Source organism: Mustela nivalis, assembly GCF_964662115.1.
Source record: "Mustela nivalis genome assembly, chromosome: 2".
NCBI lineage: Eukaryota > Metazoa > Chordata > Mammalia > Carnivora > Mustelidae > Mustela > Mustela nivalis.
This window is the reverse complement of record NC_139021.1, coordinates 182,048,695-182,069,542: the sequence shown is the minus strand read 5'-3', so window position 1 is coordinate 182,069,542 and position 20,848 is coordinate 182,048,695. Positions and strand designations below refer to the sequence as shown.

Below are 20,848 nucleotides of genomic sequence, written 5' to 3'. Positions count from 1 at the left end.
GGAAGACAGAAGAAGAACACAGCAATAACTAGCTTTAGTAATTTGCTTCAGAAGGTCCGAAGCAGGATGTGTCTGTTTTTTGGCTTTCCACTTAATGTGATCCACCCACACAGAAAACACAGACAAACAAAAACCAGTGGAGAAGTGCCCCTGGCTGTCAGGAATCTTTCTGTGGGTTCTGAACCAAATGTCTTTGGGCCAGAGTTTTAAAATTGCTGTTCTCACTTCAAAACAAAATGAGCCTTCTGAACAAAACAAAAAGTATGGATTTGCATAGTGAGAAAAATAGTGGGATAAGCATCCATACATACATCTCCAATGTTTCACCTCTTTGTTCGTTGGAAGAATAATGACTGTCAATTACCCGGGAACTTTACAAAGTACTACATTACCTGAAAACACAGCAGACCATTTTGAGAGAAGAAAAATAAAGAACCTCTAACGTTTATTCCAACTGCAAAGAGGAAAACACTCTTGTCAACTCCAGCTATGAGCACCATGGTCTTCCTCCGAAGCTAATACATGTGGCACAGGTAAGAAAACGGGACCCTCATCTGCTTCCTCCCCAGCTCTGCGAGCACCACACGAGAGGTGCTGCCAGGAACTTCTCATGGAGCAAACACACGGGACGCCTGGGTAGGACACAGGACTGCGTTCTCTTTCAGAAGCCGATACGAAAGAGGAATATTATTTCATCTAGAATTCATGCCTTTGATGATCACAGAAGAAAAGCTGCTGAAATCTGGGGCCATGGCGAGTGGGGGTAAGCAGAATGAGATCCTACTCAAGTTTTCAGCCCTGTGGTCCGTGATTTGAAGGCCATGATTTTTTCCTTCCCACAGAATCCGAGTTCTCAGTTTTGGAGTACAGATTTAAATGCAGGAAATAGTATCTTATCTACATAATGTGGCTGCAACTGTGTTCTAAGTTTTGAAGAGAACATATGTTCCTCTCTGCCCTCAGGAACCAAAACCAAAGAAGACAGCCAAGATACACATTTAGGAAGCAATTAGGAAAAAACTAAGGCCAATAAACTATTAACGTCGGGGATACAGTCAGGGCTCCCAAGCTCATTAAGTCCCTTACGTGGGAGAAGCAAGGGCCAAGGGAGGAAGGGCAGGAGGGAAGGACCTGGTCATCGAAATCTCCGTGTTCACTACAGTATTCGGATGAGGTCAGGAAAGCCCGGACAAGGGCCTTGGAAGCCTTGGGAAGTCTCACTGCCTTTTGGCAACTGCTGCTACTCGCCTCATGACCTCTCTCCCCTTCTGTCCTGGACAGTGTCAGCTCATGACAAACAAGTCATCCCAGCAAAGAGACCCCCGTCGTGATCAGGCCACGGCTCCCGCAAAGGCCACTCCAGATCAAAGGCAGGCAGCAGGATGAAGATCTGTCCCAACATGCAACCCAGCGCCAAAACAAAGGCATTCTTCAGGACATCAAACATAAAACACTTCCCTGGGTCACAGGCCAGGATCTGCTGAGCTTCTGTGCAGCACAGAAGACTGAACCACATTTTTGGGTCACACAGGGCTCCAGAGACTTAAAGCCAAGGAGATACTAGTGACAGGAGTCTCAGAGACCGACCCCAAACTAACAGCGAGAAAAGCTCTCAGGGGCCTAATTAAGTAGGACTTCAGAACCCAGAGTAAGCTAGGGGCGTTTTGAGCTGTCAGGCAAGAGAAATTCAGGTTAAAAGCATAAGGAAGAGAATGTTAATCACCTATCCAATTTATATTCCTCCCGGTCGCCTTTACTATAAGAACTCTAATTTTGTTGAAAGCATCAATAAGTCCATCTAAAACTCCTTACCAATCTCCCTTGCATCTAGGGTGGTCATGTGACATAGTTTGGAGATGACACTTTGTAGGCATTGGGAAAGTTCTTTAAAAGGAGAGGAAGGGGCGCCTGGGTGGCTCAGTGGTTAAAGCCTCTGCCTTCGGCTCAGGTCATGGTCCCAGGGTCCTGGGATCGAGCCCCGCATCGGGCTCTCTGCTCAGCAGGGAGCCTGCTTCCTCCCTCTCTCTCTCTGCCTGCCTCTCTGCCTGCCTATGATCTCTGTCTGTCAAATAAATATAAAAAAATCTTTAAAAAAAAAAAAAAAAAAAGGAGAGGAACCGGAAGGCTGTTTACACCATACCTTCCCCTCTCTGCTGCTTGGAATGCAGTCCTGATGAAAGGCAGGGCAGGAACCAGCGTGGGGCCGGAAGACACAGAGACAGACCCTAAGCATGCGGGAGAGGAAGGGCAACTCCGGAGCCAAGCGCATGGGGACACCCGGGCCCAAGTGCATCAACCCTGGAATCTTTCTCTGGGCTCCACGTTAGATATACGGTGAGGAGAAGTGAAGCTCATCACATTAAGCCATGTTAAGTCGGGCTTTCCTGTAACAGCAGCCAATCACATTCCTAACCTCTGTAAGATTGATCAAATTCAACAATTTACGGACCATGGTTCTAAGATATCACACCATTTGTACTTAGAGATTGAAAGAGATTAAGAGAAAGAAACAACTTCGCCACTGGTCCACTTGGATGACCCCAGTCTTTTCTAGCCACATTATTTCATATAAGATTAAAGAATTTACCACAATAACAGCAACATAGATTATCAATGCACATTTCTTTTGAATCCTAATCCCCAAATGAGAAGGGAAGTCAGCAGTGTGCTCAAGAAGAAAATGAGCATCATCAAACTCCTGACTCAATGTCATATTGACTATACATTGTACAAGATTAAGATTCTTTCAAACAAAACATGACAAAATCCATACATATTACCCAACTACACTGCTCTTTCAAGTTCATGCTCTTACCTTAGTGTACATTTTGGTTTAGAGCAATTAATGATTTAAAATTAGTGGGGAAATCCACAAAAGCAAGATAGAGGGTACCAAGAAGTTCATTTTCATAGAATTAACTTTATTAGAAAAAAAAATAAAATCCAGGAAAACAAAACCTACATTACTTTGTCATCTTTCACAACTAGCAGTGGGAAAATCATTAATGGCTTTGACCCTAAAGAAAAGAGAAAGCTGAGGGGCACCTGGGTGGCTCAGCCTTAGCCAGCATCTGCCTTTGGCACAGGTCATGACCCCAGGGTCCTGGGATCAAGCCCTGCATCAGGCTCCCTGCTCAGTGGCGCATTTTCTCTCTCTCTCTCTCTCTCTCTCTCTCTCTCTGTGTGAAATAAGTAAATAAAATCTTAAAGAAAAAAAATAAAAAGAGACTACAGCGAGATTCACACCTACCCCCATAGTCAGCAAAATGAAGTATCACGGCTTCCAGGCCTTCCCCAGGAATGACAGCACGATGACCTCAAACTGGCGTCTGCATACAATCAAGTGGCAGCGCAGAGACTGCTGTCTACATCGTATCAACTCCACGGAGAACACAAGCACAATGATCCTTAACCAGCAACATAAGGGCTGTAACCGCTGATCACCACTGTCATCAGTGTGGGTCCTACCCTGTGTAGGACTTCTCCAGATCTACACACAGTCAATAACTTGCTCCTCTGGGGTTTTTCTGCACCAGTGTATGCACAAGATTGGATTCTGAATACCCTCCCTTTCTCCTGGGCCCTTCTAAAGAAGGCCACCTAGGCCAACAAAGATAGAGGGCAGATGAAGAGCGAGGGACTGATTTGGGTCTACACTGGTTCAAAGACTAGTTTTTGCTCACAAATTTCAAGAGCACTGTGCTTTTAAAAGGCGATGTGTGTCCTCTAAGTTACAGGAATGTCATTTTGTGAAACTTCACCTCTGTGTGTAGAACTCACGACAAGAACATCAGCCTTGAATAATAGTGTGAACCAACACCACTCACAGCATGACACCCAAAGCAGCTGACCTCCCAAAGAAACACGCAGAGAAAGTCACCGCAACACTCAACACTCAACACTATCCTGCTTCCACATGTCGCCGGGCATACAGTTACATACCATGGGCCACCTGGAGTTCTGCTTTTCGCACAGATATTTGGAAAAATATTAATGTTCTCCAGAAAATAACAAAGTCATCAGCACCCCAATCCACTTTAAAGTTCAAAAACAATGCATAAATTCAGCCAGAGAAGATGAGAAAAAAGTCACTGAGATGAATAGTCAACTCCACACGTGACCCCATCGCTCCAGAAACAAAATAGCATTCTGGTTGCAGGAAAGAAAGAGAGGAAGTCCCACAGCCTTCCCAAGGGAGGCAATTTAACTTGGTTTTGGCCTTTCGTTGTTGTTGCTCGTTTTGATTGCTCTTTGGAGGCTTTTGTTCCACAGGAAGATAAACTGAAAAGAACGTCAGAATCCTTGTGCACACCCTGCAAGACCGCTGACCAACATGGAATACTTTCCAGGGTCAGTGCACTACTCACACGCACGAACTCCAGACGTGGGAACAGAACTCGCGGCTCCAGCTTGTGCCTGCCTTTCACAGACGGGCGGCAGTCACCCGAAGAGAGGGAAGCCCAGCGCGGGACGGCCATCTCCTACGGCCCTGTCACACTAGACAGCAAATCCAGGGAGGAAAAAGGAGAGAAAGGGAGGGAAGGAGGAAGGAAGACAGACAAGGGAAAGGAAGAAAGGAAAAGATCTCCCAAAATCCCCTAGGAGGGCTGAACAGACGACACTTACTGATTGAACAGGACCCTAGAGCGTACGATGAACTTGAAGATGTACTCCAAAGCCTTCATGGCTCTGTACAGCTGGTCGCTTACTCCTGGCTTCTCGGCATTGTCCACGTAGTTCCTTAACACTTTTGTCAGCTTCCTAATCACAGCGGAATCACAAATTAATTAGTAAGTTCAGAAGATTATAGTATCTCAATTCTTTTTTTTTTTTAAAGATTTTATTTATTTGACAGAGAGATCACAAGTAGGCAGAGAGGCAGGCAGAGAGAGAGGGGAAGCAGGCTTCCCTGTTGAGCAGAGAGCCCGATGCAGGGCTCGATCCCAGGACCCTGAGATCGTGACCCGAGCCAAAGGCGGAGGCTCAACCCACTGAGCCACCCAGGCGCCCCCAGTATCTCAGTTCTTAACTGGGACAGAAATACACAAGTGCGCTATTGTTATTTTGGTTCACCCTTGTCAGTAGACGTGTATTTATAAAATCTATTCAAAACAGAAGAAAAGTGAGCCATAAAAAACACTCAGGAGTGAGATGTGAACATTGAAAAACTGCTTTTCTAAGTTTTGGATGTTTTTCTAAGCATTTAGATGTATTATATAATTTAACTGTCACAATAACATAATAAGACAAGTACTATTTTGGAGTATAATAATAATAATTGGGCATACGAACAGGTATATTTTCCCTAATTTACAAGTCAAGAAGCCCAGGGTTGAGGAGATGAACTACCTTTCCCAACACTAAATAAACCTGAAGACATTTTCTTCATCGCCATATATATTTTTGCAATGCTTTTTCCAACATCGAGCATGCATTTTTTTCCCAATGATAGAGGCAGCAGTGACGATAATCAATTTTTAATTCTGCCCAGACGTCTACATTTTCTACTATTACTGGCCCATAAACTAATAATCGTTGTTCACTGTTCATGAGGCTGACCCCCAAGCTGTGCTTCTACATCATAAAAGAACAGCTAAATTAACTTCCGTGGAGTTTCGGGGCCTAATGTATCGGTCTGCACTCTAATTCTCCAAAAATTAGCCATATATGTGCAGCCTATAGGACAACCACCAACAAGATTAGCCCATTAACCAAACTGCTCTGACCCCCAACTGTTCATGTCATCAACAAGAACTCACTGCGGCTTTTTAAATATTCATTATACTCATAAAAACAACCTGCTAGGGCACGGCCAGCACCTCCAGCTAGGCTGTGAGCCCGTCCGTAACAGAGTGTGAGTGGAGACTGTTACAAGATGCCCATAGGAGCTGCTGTAACGTGCATGGAGGAGAACCTCTGAACAGTCCTGAACATAACCCCTGTCTGGATAAATCACAACAAAGAGCTTTCCAGGTGACCAAGTGCACGAGAATTCATTTGTAACACTCATCAGGTTGCAGAACCCCCGCAAAGAAGCCTGAGTCTGAGAGGAGCAGCCCCCTGCAAGGTGTGGGGAAGAAGCAGGGCCAGAGAGGCCCTCTCCACAGATTCCCTCAGGTCCCATGCCGGGACAGGGAGCTCAAAACACATGTCTTCTGGTGGTTCTCAAGGCACAGAACACCTAAACTCCTGCCGTAAAACCTGCTTCACCTGATTTAACTTATTTTCTCAAGCTTCTTGACCAGACACCTTTTCTTATTAAAGCCATGGATGGTCCAAGAAACATATACTCCATAAAACACATCTTTGGAATTTTCCCAACAGATTAATCAAAAACAAATAAATAGATAGATGATAGATACATAGACAGATGGATAGACAGACAGACGGATGGACAGACAGAAGGGACAGAGGGAGGGATGGGTACGGATCTGGGAAGAGAATGACGAAGATCCGGAAAATAAATAAGGAAGTCCAACGACCCATACCCCTGTGAGCCAGACCATCTGCAATGGCAGAAAGATCAAGGCCCTGGCGCTGGCTGAGAGGGGCAGACGGAATGGGGCATCAGGTAGGAGGAGGCAAGACCTGCACCACCTCCAGGAAAAGTAGTTCTATGGACAAAAAGGAGCCTGCCCCTGCTGGTTTTCTGGAAGAACAGTCCCCGTAGCAGATGCCTCCCTCTCTTCTTGCCAGGACCAGCGCCTGCTGAGGCTCCAGCACCCTGACTTCCTGTGCAGGGAGGTCCCCGGAGTGCTGGCAGGTAAGAGCTACAGCCCAGGTTCCTTTCAGTTCTTCTCTTAGAATCCTTTCTGGAGAAAGTCAGATCTCAACATCACGCAAGGAAAGACATAAGTAACTATCTCAGAGAGAGTCCAACCTACATCTGTGCCTGCCGAGGCTTCTAGAGAGGCAGCGGCAGGGAGACCCTCTGTGATGATCCTTACTACCAGGGCGTCCCCCGGCCCAGCAATGACCACGAGCACTCCATTAACGCAGAGACAACCTTCCATGATTCGGTTAGAGCCGTGTGAATCAGAGTTATCTCCTTGGTATTTTAAAGCTTAAAAACTCAGATTCACACTGCCAAGGAGCCACTTGGAGCTGCTACTTTATCAAAACATGATAAGGATATTTTGCAAAATGAATCTCCTTTCCTGCAGATCACAGGGGCTGAATGGGAGGGTACCGAGTCTCGGCTCAGTGCCATCCTGTCTTAAAGACAGAGCGGGACTCTGTTTCTTCCATTCAGTAACTTGCCGGAGACTCCCTGATATTCACTTCGCCACCTATGACAACGGCACAGAGAAAGCAGTGCCAACAGAAGGTCTGGAAGGCAGCATGGCAGGCTTAGTCACTGTGCGGACTCTCTGAAACTCTAATACGGAAGCTAATCTGAGAAGAGCCGTGTGGCCACATCTCAATAAAGACACAGATAGAACGTGACTCAGAGAGAGATCATGGCCCATGAGGAGCCGCTTACAGGTCACTTCAGGAGTCCCTGCTTGGTCACCACAGCAAGATGGCGCCACCTGGTCCGCCCTCCCCAAGGTCTGAAAGGAACTGGCCAAAGTACGGTCACACTGGACATCTCCACAAAGAGAACAAATTGCTTGAAACAAACATTTATCAGCAAGCACAAAGGACCAGTGGCAGCTTGTTCTTTGTGCATGCGGACGTGGCAGCTCTCTGCCCACTCAGCCACTCAAGGCACACATGAAAAAAGCCCAGGACGGGATGACCGATGTCCCACAGATAGGTAGCATCAGACCTCTGACCTAGAGTTCACGGCTGCGTACATGCAAAGAAACAGATTCTGACTTAAATACGGTCAAGGCACACGCAAGTTTTGACTCAAGCCACTGGCACTAAAGAGAACCACTTCTAGTGATTCTCAGGGGAGAGATATTCTTAAAGAAATTATTTACTTCTGTTTTTCACTGCAACATACACACAATTCAAAGTTGGAATAAATGCCAATAAACCCCACCATGAGAGAGGCAGAGGAACTCATCCTAATCATTCTAGTAATAATGAAACATAACAATGGCTTCAGCTTTCTAAGTGCCAAGGATTACTCCAAATACGTAATGTGTAATAACTCATTAAAAGTCTCAAGAAACCGTAAGATTGTGCCCGTTTTACTGAGGTGAAGGCTGAGGGCCAGAGAGGTTCAGAAATTTAAACTTGTAAGCGACAGAGTTACAGGTGAAGCCAGGTTCCCGGACAGTGCTGGTCTACACCAGGTGAGCCGCCTCATAGGCCTGGACGTACCGCATTTGCTCTGGCTGCAGAGAGATGCCCAGGTATGGGGTTGTGGGGGCAGGTTCAGAGCAGCTGGCTGGGCAGTCAGAATATACGTTAGTTACAGCTGAAGCATCTAGAATAAAAAGGAAGGCCCTCTTTAAAGAGCAAAAAAATAGGGGGCGCCTCGGTGGCTCAGTCAGTAAGCATCTGCCTTTGGCTCAGGTCATGATCCCAGGGTCCTGGGACGGAGCCCTGCATCGGGATTCCTGCTCGGCAGGAAGCCTGTTTCTCCTTATCTCTCTTCCCCTGTTTGTGTTCCCTCTCTCACTGTGTCTCTCTCTGTCAAATAAATAAATAAAATCTTTAAAAATAAAAAAACAAAAAAGTTTTAAAAAGAGGGGCGCCTGGGTGGCTCAGTGGGTTGGGCCTCTGCCTTCAGCTCGGGTCATGATCTCACGGTCCTGGGATCGAGCCCCGCATCGGGTTCTCTGCTCAGTGGGGAAGCCTGCTTTCCCCTTCTCTCTCTGCCTGCTTGTGATCTCTTTCTTTGTCAAATAAATAAATAAAATCTTTAAAAAAGAATTTTTTTTAAAGAACAAAAAGATACACAAAGAGGTAAAAAGCTGAATTTTATTCACACTAAACAACCAATAATCTCAAAGCAGGAACACATCTATTTATTCATTTGCCAAAAGCTGGTTCGGAGGTTGCCATGAGGCACAGACCAGTCTCATCGAGCATAAACTGAAAATTTCAAAGTCAAATGGAAGGTAGAGAGGAAAACAAGAATCTATTCCAAATGGTAGGATTTCTCACGTATCTTCTTTCAACAAGATCTCTAGGCCTGTTACCAGGGGAACAACGATAAACATTATCCCAGTAAATTCAGAGTTGGAGGCAGGGGCACATACCCAACCACAGACAAAAGTACATGAAAAAGGCACTTAGTAACAAACTCACCAAACAAAGCATTGGTTTTGAAACAACAAAAAGGAACTTACGTGTAGGCCAGCGTTGCGCTGAAGTGTTTCTTGATGTAGGTTTCCAGAACAGGATTAAAATGCTGAAATTTTCTGTCAGCAATTAGTCCAATGATAAATACCTGTTGGTCAAATCAACACATGCATTAGTAAAATAAGGCAGGCCGCATCTGAATCAGCGGCACTGCTGCGCGTCCGTGAACTAAAACGTTTTTGGACGGTCCCTCTTTCTACCTCAGAAACAACCTTAGCTGAGCTACACTGTCCTGCTGAAAACAACCGCCTCACAACCCAACTGCTTTGACTGGATTTACAACAGAAAACACTTCCAAGGTGACCGGGAGGGATGCCCTCCCCCAGCCTCACAGGCTGGAGCATGAAAAGCTCCTCCCCACCTGAGCAGATGAAACGCAGAAGCCTCTTACCAGAGCATCAAACACAAGCGTGTCAAACGTCTCACTCTCAGAGTTCTCCATCATGATGTTGAAGAGGGCGTCCAAGGTGTCCTGGAGGAACTAGAAACACACAAAATGTCAGCAGACAGAGTCAACTCACCTCACTTTCCCCCAACCTAGAGTAATTACCCTCTTCGGCCATACTCCAAACACCCACCTTTCCCAAATGTCACCAATGAAGCCACACACTTCAGGGGCTCTTCCCAGCCATGCGATGCACAAGACAAAAACGGAGATGAATGAACTCAGAACAAAGGCATGGCACCGTGCGCCAAGCAGAGGAGGATGGGTAACAGGGAACCGCCCTGTGGTCCCCTCCCTATAAGACTTTCCCAACCGTTTTCCAGGTCTTCACCAGTCCGGGGACAAAGAGCTCAACAGCAGCTCTCGGAGGACCGGCTCTGCCTCATCCCAAGCTCTTTCAAGTGTAGGACCTGAGCCAAGGAGTAGGCAGAAGCCGCACAGAGACAAACATCCAGCTGAGTATAATGAAGGACCTTCCACAGACCCAGATGCCCACAGACGGAAGAGGCAAGGGACTCTGAAACTGGGGCACCCGGCAGAACACTAGGAAGCATGTTTTATTCAAGAGGAATTTACTAATTCCTTTTATAGCCCTACTATAATTCACCAAACAAACATTAGGGCCCAAAACGACAAACCATCATGAATTAATTAAAGAACGAGATAAAAATCAGGAGACGCCAAAGTTATATCACACTAGAAACTGGCTTCCAATCCTATCTCCATCTTCTCCTGGAAGAAGTGTAAGACAGACCACGAAAGACTATCTTGAAGGTAACCAGTTCCCCATTAGTGGGGGAGTTCAAGAATAGGCAGAAGGCCACATGACAGAATCCTGGACATAAAAGAGTATAAAGTATAGATATGTCACCATGAGTCATCAGGGACATGCAAACCCAATCCACAGTGAGATGTGACTTCACACCCACTGAAAAAGCATTCATCAGGACTTGAGCAGTACAGTCAGTGTACTACACTGATGCAGTGTAATGTACTCCACAGATGTGGAGGAACTGGAGCCCTTGCACATCACTGGTGGAAATGTAAAATAGTACAACAGTTTCGAACACAGGGTGACAGATCCTCAAAGGGTTAAATGTACGTTTGCCGCACAAGCAATCATTCGTAAGTATGTATCCAAATGAACAGAAAACAGACGTCACACAAAAACCTGTACACAAATATTCAAGGCAGCTTGACTCATAAATGTCAAAATGTGGCAAACACCCAAATGCCCACCAGCTGATAAATGGGAGAACGAATCCATACATCGGAATATTTGTTATGCGGCCACAGAAAGGGATGACGTTCTAACATGTGGCATGTTACACTCTGAAATATACTAACTGAAAGAAGCCAGTCGCAAAAGGCTACAGATTGTATAATTCTCAATTTATATAAAATAATAAAATGTCATCTGAGAAGCCAAATCCATAGAGACAGAAAGCAGATACAATGGCAGGGACAGGACTGAGTCAGTGCCCACGGGTTACAGGGTTGCTTTCTCTTGTGATGGAAATGTTCTGGAACCAGACAGTAGAGATGGTGGCACCAACTCCTGAGCATACTGCCACCATGGAAATTAAGTGCACTTCGTTGTGTGTGAATTCTATCTCCATGAAGCTGTTATGCAAAACAAAAGAACAGGCTAGAGGGTCCCACAGCAATGGTGTCAAAGGAATGGCTGAATGGGTTCTTCCCAGAAGGCTCAGCCCATGCACACAACACAGAACCACAGGGGCCCTCAGGTCCTCACAGTGGGTCTCCAATGGTTAGAGCACTCAGACTGGGGAACCAAATCACCGGGACCTGCTCCCGAAACCAGCGCTTGCCCCATAGTTCCACCTCGGGCTATGAAACTTTGTGTAACTCCAAACCCAGTGCCAAGACCTCCCTCAGGAAGAGGAACATACTCCCAAACCCAGTTAGAGATCTCAGACCCACCAGAGCATAAAAACCTCATTATGTTCTTTTTCCTTTTCAGTTTTAATTTAAACCATCTCTAGGGCTTGAACTCACAACCCCAAGATCGAGAGCCACATGCTCTTCTGACCAGCCAGCCAGATACCCCAAAGCCTCATTCACCTCTGCTACCCACCCACCACCTATTTTATACCAGAAAGTGCCACATACAAGCACCAGGAGAATGAAATTCACCCCGACATTCTGGTCTGGATATCAGCCTTCCTCCAGCCCACAGTTACTGGGGCCCACACCACCTCATGACTTTTGTATTATCTCCTAGCATCTTCAGTTTGTAAAACCTTTGCAAAGGTCAAACCTTTACACCATCTGGTAACTGCCCTGTGTTACCGCCATTGGGCTCGCCAGGTGCCAAGCTTTGGCTCGTCTTGGTTCACACACAGAGTCCCTGCAGTCAACTACCCCGCCAGCCAGACAAAGGTCATAATCAGTAGCCCAGAAACATGGCCATAGTGAGAAGCCGCCTGCACTAGGCTGTGCAGCCCCAGACGCACAGAGATGCCAGGGTCCCCAAGGAGGGCCCGCACCCAGACCCACGAACACACTCCTGTTGACACCTGCCCTCTCCCGATGGCTAGCCACTGGAGGCCCAAAATAATCACCATTTTCATTTTCCACCAAGATGGGCACCTGTATCTTTTACTAAATAAGCCAATACTACTCTTAACGCATCAAGTCATCTCTCCCCTACCAGTTATAAATGGATGTAGGGGTTGGAGGGGGCCTTGGAGGAGCATAAGAAGTTCAGTCAGTGATGTCCCCAGAGGAAAAGGAACCCCATGAGCGCTGGGAAGCCCTCCAGCCCTGCCTCCCATTAACATCCGTGTGGCCTTAGGTCCTCTCACCTCTCTGGGCCAACAGGATACAAAAGATGCCCCAGCAATGGACAGACAGGTTATCCAGACCTGCTGGTACCAGTGCACACGGGAGGGAGGGGGATGGTGAAAGCCATCTCCTGGGCTGAACAACAGGGTTTGATAATAGAGTAGGTAAGGGGAGTGCAGGACAACAGTAAGACAAGATGGTTCTAGATCTTCTCCTTACGTGTAACAATAGGCCAACAGAAATACAGCTAATTCCTGATGTGATACAGGGATTTAAAAATGAGAAAGGACAAAATCTCATTAACCATGTATCTTCTAAAGTTACATTAACTTATTCACCCAGTTTCCATCTGAATCAGGGAAGTTACAGAACCCAGGAAGTTTAAAATGCAATTAACATTGTCCAAGCCAGAGGTAGCAGACAAGAACCTAAAAAGATGATTAAAATTAGAAGATTAGCAAGGAGATGTTTGAATGGTTATACAATGAATCTCAGAAAGTGGTGCAACCAAATTAATTTATACTGAAGTTAACCACATTGCTGCTTAATTAAGGCCATTCTAAGTAATTAATTTTTACAGAGATAAGGCAGTCTCCTGCAGTTACTCTCGTGGAGGGCGAAGGACCGAGCCAGGGATGGAAAGACCTGGCTATAGACACCTCGTTAACAGAACACCGCAAGTGTGGACCCACTTATCGTCTGCAGGCCAAATGGGGCCTCCTGAAACTGGAAATGGGTTTCCTAATAGAAAAGGAAAAGCCTGGACATCTAGGTGGTATGGTTGGAGGAGTGTCTGACTCTTGGTTTCAGCTCAGGTCATGATCTCAGGATCAGGGGATCGAGACACATGTCAGGCTCCACGCTCAGTTCAGACTCTGCTTGAGATTTTTTTTGTCCCTCTCTTTCTGCCCATCCCACTCATGGCCTCTCGCTCTCACTCTCTCTCTATCCCTCTAAAATAAATAAATAAATCTTTAAAAAAACAAGGAGACGTCATCAGAGCCAATGAGAGGCAAGAACAGCCTAGTATCAGAAGCAGCGATTCCCTAAAGAAGAATTACGTAACTGGGTCTCTCCAAGGGATCTCGGGTCACTCCAGTCTGATCTGACACTCTTCCAGAGCCTGCTCTGGGTAAGGCTAAGAAATGAGTCCAAGATCACAAGGGGGACAAAAACAGTCAAGAGAGGACTCCCAGGGCTGTGATCCTCATGCCACACCACCCATCTCTCCAGGTCAACCACAGAAGTTCTAGGTGATTCATGAGCCAGGACTAATAATAATGAGGATGGTAATAATGCTGATAAGATGATAATAATAGGGCTGAATGCTAGGGCCCCCATGTGCCAGATCCAGACTACAGGTTTCATGAACCTCCAAACAACCCTATGAGAAGGCATTACCATGGTCTCCTTTACATAGCAAGAGGAAAGAAGCCTGGAACAGATTATTTCACCTTTGTCCGTCCCACAGGGAGGACCCACTAGAAGAAGGGCCAGAACCCAAGACTAGGTTGACCCCAGAGCCCATCACCGGGAAGCCAGATGGCCCTCCCAATCGGAATCCAAGCCGGAGCCTGTCCACTTCTAGGTCCATGTTCACGTCCGATCAAGGGATTATAGCCAGGAGCCCACGCCACCGTGGAGGCAGTGCCTAGGTCTGCTCCCACGGGGAAGAGAAACGGAGCAAGGGCCCCCACCGCGTGTGTTACCTTCACCACCTCGCCGCCGTCCACCTTCATCAGCTGTCTCAAGTTCTGCTGCAGCAGGCTGGTGTTGGAACGCCACTTCAAGAGCCCCAGCAGGTCCACTGAAAGCACAGAACCAAGATCAGTTCCTCAGCAGCTTTGTCTCCCCTCATCATGGAGCAGGCGAGGGTTTTGACAGAATGTTGAAAAAGAAAAATCCACCCTATCTGGAAACATTTGTCTGCTCCATACTTCATTTCTTTCTAGAACATACCTGACACCTAGCATGGCTGAATTCATTATTTCCAACGACATTTCCTGTGAAATGATTTCCACACTGAAGCTTAACAATGTATTTGGAGGGCACCTCGATACTCAGGCGGTTGGGTGGCCAACTGTTGACTTTGGCTCCCGTCATGATCTCAAGGTCCTGGGATCAAGCCCCACAGCAGGCTCCATGCTCAGTGGGGAGTCTACTTGAGATTTTCTCTCTCTCTTTCCCTCCCCCCGCCCCTCCCCACACTTATAAGTCTCCTATCTCTCTCTCTCAAATAAATAGATATATCATTTTTTTTAAGATTTTATTTATTTATTTGACAGAGACACAGTGAGAGAACGAACACAAGCAGGGGGAGTGGGAGAGGGAGAAGCAGGCTTTCCGCCGAGCAGACAGCCCGATGCAGGGCTCGATCCCAGAATCCCAGGATCATGACCTGAGCCGAAGGCAGATGCCCAATGACTGAGCCACCCAGGTGCCCCAGATAAATCGTTTTTAAAACGCATTCAGGAGCTTAAAGAAAAAGGGCTCGCCTCTCCAATCTGCAAGGAGGTAGACTCAGCCCAGCAGAGGGTCTGGAGGAAGGCTGTTCACCCACAAAGCACAGCCGTGAAATCTTCCACCAAATGGCTTTTTCCCGCTTGAGAACAAGGCTTTTTTTTTTTTTTTTTTTAAATTAAATAACATAAAGTAAAAATGTACCTTCAGGTACAGAAACAGCAAGGTCATAGGGAGGCTGAACCACAGGGCAACTGCTGCCCTCAGTCTGGCCTGGCCTTCCAAGGCTGCTCGTTTCTTAGGGCTGAATGTGTGTTCTCTTTGTTTTCTAACAGAAAAACCATAGGCTGAATGGATGGATTTTTACAGGCTAAATGCTAAAGACAATGTCCAGAAATGACTTCGTTTAAGGCAGCAAGATGTTCTTGAAGGCATGAAGACAGAACACACAGCATCACTAGGAAAGAACATGGGCCTACACAATCTTCCCTGGAAGTTATACTCATATGCCATTATGTGAAAAAAACACAATTAGCAAAGTATATCCAATTAACCATTTATGCTCATTGGGCACAAACTTCAGCTGCACAAAGTACCTCCATTAAAAAAAAAAAAAAAACCACAACCTAATTAATACTGGAAAGAAAAATACCATTTTGGCAATAGGTAGCATTTCAGGGAACACGACACACCTAGTAAGGACGGAACCACGCAAAAGGCATTATTCATGTGATGAGCACCCAAACATTTGTTCTCCTTTCTTTGTCCTTACTCCAAAGTACATCTGGCAAGGGGACCCGTGGAAACAGAGAGAACAGGAGCTGAACCACCGTGTAAGAGACTCAAACACCCGCTGGGCCACTCCGCCATCAGGGGACCCCAGACAAGGGACCCCCCCTCAGCTTACCTATCTGTACAGTGAGTGCGGTGTTGCCAGAGTCAGGGCTGGTACCAGAACTAAAAGGTGTGGCCTGATAAATGTGCTAGGCAAGATGGACAGCAAGAAGACGGACCACAGCAGCCGTCCATCAACAAGATGATCAGGAAGTGAAAAATTTTAACCATTCATGGTGAAAGTGAAGATGTTTTCATTTCTAAATGAAAATACACCTGTTTTCTTCCTTCCTAAAGGAAAGTAGTGACAAAGGCCACATCCTGCCTAGACCTGCTCTTGGTCCCAAGGTGAAGGCAGATTTCCAGCCCATAAGAGTTGTTTATTTATCTGGTTTTTAAGGGCAACTAGCTAATAATCTGGATTCCATTCATGCAGTTAGTGGCACTTTAGGTATGAGGGAGGCTGAGCCTGACCTCTGTACGGCAAACCGGAGAAAATGAAAAGCTGGCAAATGAACAGTGGGAGAGGGCCTCTGAGGAGGGGCAGTGTGTTTTAAGAAGACAGAACTCGATCAACCCTCCAGCTACCTGGTCAGACCAGCGGTCCCCGACCCAGCCCTCATTCCAGGGAGCCACCGTGGTTTGGCCCATGGCCATTCTGTGTTTTGTGACTTCTCACTAATTACATAGGAAGCTCATTGAAGAGAGAAATCACATCCTATACTTCTCCTTTTATACCCCAAAGCATCCAGTAATGCTGAGAACAGAGATGTTTAATACAAACCTCAATGAATAATTCAGCCACCACTTTTCCCTAAGTAACGGAACTTCGCAGGAACAAATCACGGACGCAGAAAAATGACTCCCAGAATGAGAATCTGAGACTCGCTGCTCAGATGCCAAGTGGGGCAGCTCCATCTTGCAACACCACCTGCCACGCCACCATCCCAAAAAGGAGAATCACTGGCAGGTGTGCAACGAGAGCCGAAAGAGGTCCCCTTGACTCTGCGGGCAGCATTACCCTGGAATCTCCTTGTTGCCCAGCAACAGCCGCTGCAGAGAGCAGGGCCCCCGCGCCCTCAGTTCCAGGGAGGGAATTACCCTGTGACTGATGACAGCCAGGGAGCTGGGAGGTATGAGGAGGAGTTGGCCTCACACCCCTGGGAGATTTCTGCTTCTTAATACCTTGGGAGATTTCTGGTTCCCAGTCCCCTTCTCCAGCAATACGCAGGTTAAGAAGGATTCTGTGTGTGGGCCTCCCAACCTAACTGCTCTTTGGAACACTGTTCTGGTGGGGAAAACATGTTCAAGTTCCAAATAACAACTTCCAAACGTACTTCTGGAGCGGTGACCCAAGCCTAAGATGAGTGACTTCCTACGTAGTGAAAACGGCATAACACGGCAGCTCTCATTCGTCTGGCAGGTGATGAAAAGCCGCGTGCCACACATGTGGGGTAGTGACTCACCAGTGAAGCGGCCATTGCCCTGAGTTTAATGAGGCCCTGGACAGTGCAGCAGTCAGGCTAGGGAGGGAATTCGCAGGACCATATCCAGAGAGGAACATTTGACCAGTGGGGCACCCTTTCCATAATGCAGTCCCAAGCCAGCAACTGCTTTGCTGACCACATGCTCCTGGGCACAAAAGCTGCACACTCCCAGTGCATTCTGCACCCCTCCCCACACTTGCACAGAGCTTGATGCCCAGGTAAGGGTTTACATTTGCTTACGGAGATCACTGCACACCACCAGCTGGGAGAATTCATAACACTTCGGGCAAACTGTGATGATGAAAGTAACATTAGAGAGACACATCCAAATGGCCTTCCTGCATTTGAGTGACGTGCTCCCCCACACGGCTGACTCACAAGACAAGTGGTGAGGAGGCACAGTCTGTAAAGCCAGCAGAACAGCAGGGAGACAGTAGGCATGGACAGCAGCAATACCCAGCCCGCTCTCCACTCCAGTACCATGGCTTTCTGATGATGGGGTCCCTTCGTTGCACGTTTATCCGGTTAGAGTCCAAACAATGAATGTGCCTCGGACAAATCCGAGACTACTGCCAAGATTTACAGACAATCCCCAGGGACACAATTCAAGATACCAACCAACATTTATAATCAAAATCCATATTGGGTGGTGAAGAGGAAAAAATTGGATTTTCCAGCTGAGTTTCGAGAGAGGATGCAATCCCTCTGCATGGCCGTGATCCGGCCACACATGGGGGACAGAATCTGTAAATGGAGGAAGTGTGCAGAGGGAGCCCTGCTGCAGCCAGACAGCGCCCGGGGACCAAGGCGTGCCCCAGGCCACCAAGCCGGCCTTTCGAAGTAAAGCTAACTGGTTACTCTCTGGGCGAGTAACTGGGAGATGGAAAGGTACACATGCAGAGCAGGTAGCTCAGATCCTCTGGCGTTGTAATCCCCACACCCTCACGAAGCCCTCTAAGGCAGATGTCACACCCGCATGTGTGCGGAGACGAGGTGAGTGAGGTTCAGTTTCCAGGCTCCATTCAAGTTCGCTTCCAGGGTGAGCACACGGCAAGTGCTCCACACCCGGTCTTTGATCGGACTCCAAACACACCCGGTCTTTGATTGGACTCCAAAACCCGTGGGTTTTCCCTTACATCATGCTACCTTCCTGTGGCCAAAAATCTTTACTGAAAGCAAACCCAAAAGGTTATCTCTCTGTAAGATTAACGCCCAGACCAAAATTATAGTACATTTTCAGGTGCAGCGGTGCCACGCCCCCTTGGTCCATGGACATTGGTGCCGGCCAATACCAGCACATGGAGGACGCTGGGAGCGGAGAGTGGGCTGGGAGCCCAAAAAGGATGTGGTTGAGGGAGGAAAAGTGCAGGGTGAACACGGGGCCATCCACAGACTCACCGTTCTGGGTAAGTTTGGTGGAGCACACGAGAGTTGAGATCTGGAAGGAGTCTTTGCTGATCGTGCAGTTCCCAAGACTCTGCATGCTCCTGCCGGTGGCCGAGTGCGCCTTTTCCTCGAGCTCTGCTTTCGTGGACGGCAGGCTCAGGTACGTGGCGGCGTCCTCCAGCTTCTTCGCCTCCGCCTGGGGGTTTAATCACGGGCACGTGGGAAGCAAGTCACAGTCGACGACCCCTGCTTCTGTTCTATCCGTCACTGTCCTTCATCCTTTTATCCACGTTTGCTCTTATCACTTCCAAAACTGTTCATTTTAACGGCTGCCCTTATTGGTGTAGGTTCATTCATTTTAACATTTATTGCACATCCTGTTCTCTCATTAGGGACAGCAAAAGGGCTGGTCATTGGAGATGTGCATGCAGGTAAGTGAAACCAGAGAGCAGCTTTCTCACACACACAGGAAACGTCAGCTCAGCCCAGGAGTCCCCGAGGGGAGGACGGAGTAGGAGAGGGCTCCACCCCAGCAGTACAGCACCAAGCAAGCAGCATACCTTGTAGACGATGAGATCGTGCTCCCCGTCCCTCAGCGTGGTCCCGTCGTATCTCATCAGCTTTACAAAGGCTAGTGCGAATATTTTCTCAGATTTATCCTTGGCTGCAAGAGAAATCCATCATCATTGTCCACCGCCGTCATGGCAATATCACATAAAAAACTACAAGGGCTACTCTTTACAAAAACATGACAAAACTGCACTGAATTAAAGGAAATAGAAATGGAAAAATGGGAGTGTGTTCACTAGGAGGAAGACTCCTCCTAATGGGACCAGTGGTGCTCCAATTAACCTGTAAATTCCAAGTAACTCCAATTAGAACCTCAAAGAAGAGATTCCTCATGGAACATGCAAGCGGATTCCCACGGTCACGAGCCGTGGAAGAAGCTCAAGAGCACAAAGGATGGGGAGGCAGGAGGTCTGCGAACCAGGAAACCAGCAGTGTCTGGGAAATGACAACAAAGACCACAGCAAGGCTTAATACCGGGACGGCGTCCGGAAACACAGTGCAAAAGGCAGTGCAATAGGGACTGGCCATTCCCTGAGAAAACTGGCTATCAGTATGGAAAAACAGAACAGACTCCTACCCCATGACATCCACTACGATAAATTCAGGCGGAGGGAATGCATGAATGAGAAATTTTGTTCTTTGGCAAGAACGCTCCCCCAGATACCTGCGTGTGGGTGAGACTCATTCCTTCCCTTCATTCAAGTTCTGGCTGACAGATGCCCTGCTCCGAGGTAACCAGACCATCTCACGCAGTAAATCATAACCCGGGCACACTCTCTCCCCTCCCCCGATGTATTCTTCTTCTCAACTGCTATGGACTGAATTGTGTCCCTCCCCAGTCTGGCCTAGAACCCTAAGCACCCCCCACGTGCAGCCTATAGGAAAGAGCTCAAGGTTAGTGAGGCCTTAAAGGGGGAGCACCAACCCCACAGAATCAGTGCCCTTCGAGAAAAGAGAGCGAGACAGCAGAGCTCTCCTCCTCTGTGGGTTCACAAGCTGGACGAGCAACAGGGCCTGCCGTCTATGAGATACTCGGTAAGCATCCGTTCTAGCTGGGGAGACACCAACAAACTGGCCCTTTAGCTTGGTGACAGTGACACATGAGAGGGGCATGGTGGAACAGGGATGAATGTCTAGATGGTTGGACGAGGTCTCCGAGGAGATGGACAACATGTGAGCTGGTGCATAAACCTTCCCAGAAGAGACACGGCCAAAGGCAGAGTCCCTGAGAGGCCCTGCGCTTGGCCCTTGGGGACAGAGAGCCAGGTGGCTGGTGAGCAGCGGGGGGCGAGTGGGCCAGGGCCAGAGCAGGAGGCAGATAAGGCGGAATCCGAAGAAGCAGATTCTGAACAGGTTCTGCAAGATGGCCACGGAGTGTGGCACGGAAACATTGGGTTCCAGGGCTATCATCATTAAAATTATACACCCTACGTTCTCTTTCAGAGATGACAAGAGCGGGCGCCTGGCAGGCTCACTCAGCTGAGCCTCTGCCTTCCGCTCAGGTCATGATCCCCTGGGTTCGAGCCCCATGTAGGCTCCACTCTCAGTACAGAGTCTGCTCCTCCCTCTCTCTCTGCCCCTCCCTGACCTCTCTCTC

General features: G+C 47.7%; 1 protein-coding gene across 4 annotated transcripts in view; it reads right to left on the bottom strand.

Annotated features, from left to right (window-relative positions):
* The window catches only part of DOCK1 (dedicator of cytokinesis 1), a 489,630-nt gene that overhangs the window by 367,072 nt on the left and 101,710 nt on the right, over positions 1-20,848 (bottom strand). For all 4 annotated transcript variants that reach the window (XM_082721511.1, XM_082721510.1, XM_082721512.1 and 1 more), the window contains 6 exons: positions 19,242-19,345; positions 18,694-18,877; positions 14,224-14,321; positions 9,653-9,742; positions 9,249-9,349; positions 4,627-4,761 (listed from right to left, as the gene is read on the bottom strand). In XM_082721511.1, the coding sequence (XP_082577637.1) occupies positions 4,627-4,761; positions 9,249-9,349; positions 9,653-9,742; positions 14,224-14,321; positions 18,694-18,877; positions 19,242-19,345 (712 nt within the window). The remainder of the gene's footprint in view (positions 1-4,626; positions 4,762-9,248; positions 9,350-9,652; positions 9,743-14,223; positions 14,322-18,693; positions 18,878-19,241; positions 19,346-20,848) is intronic.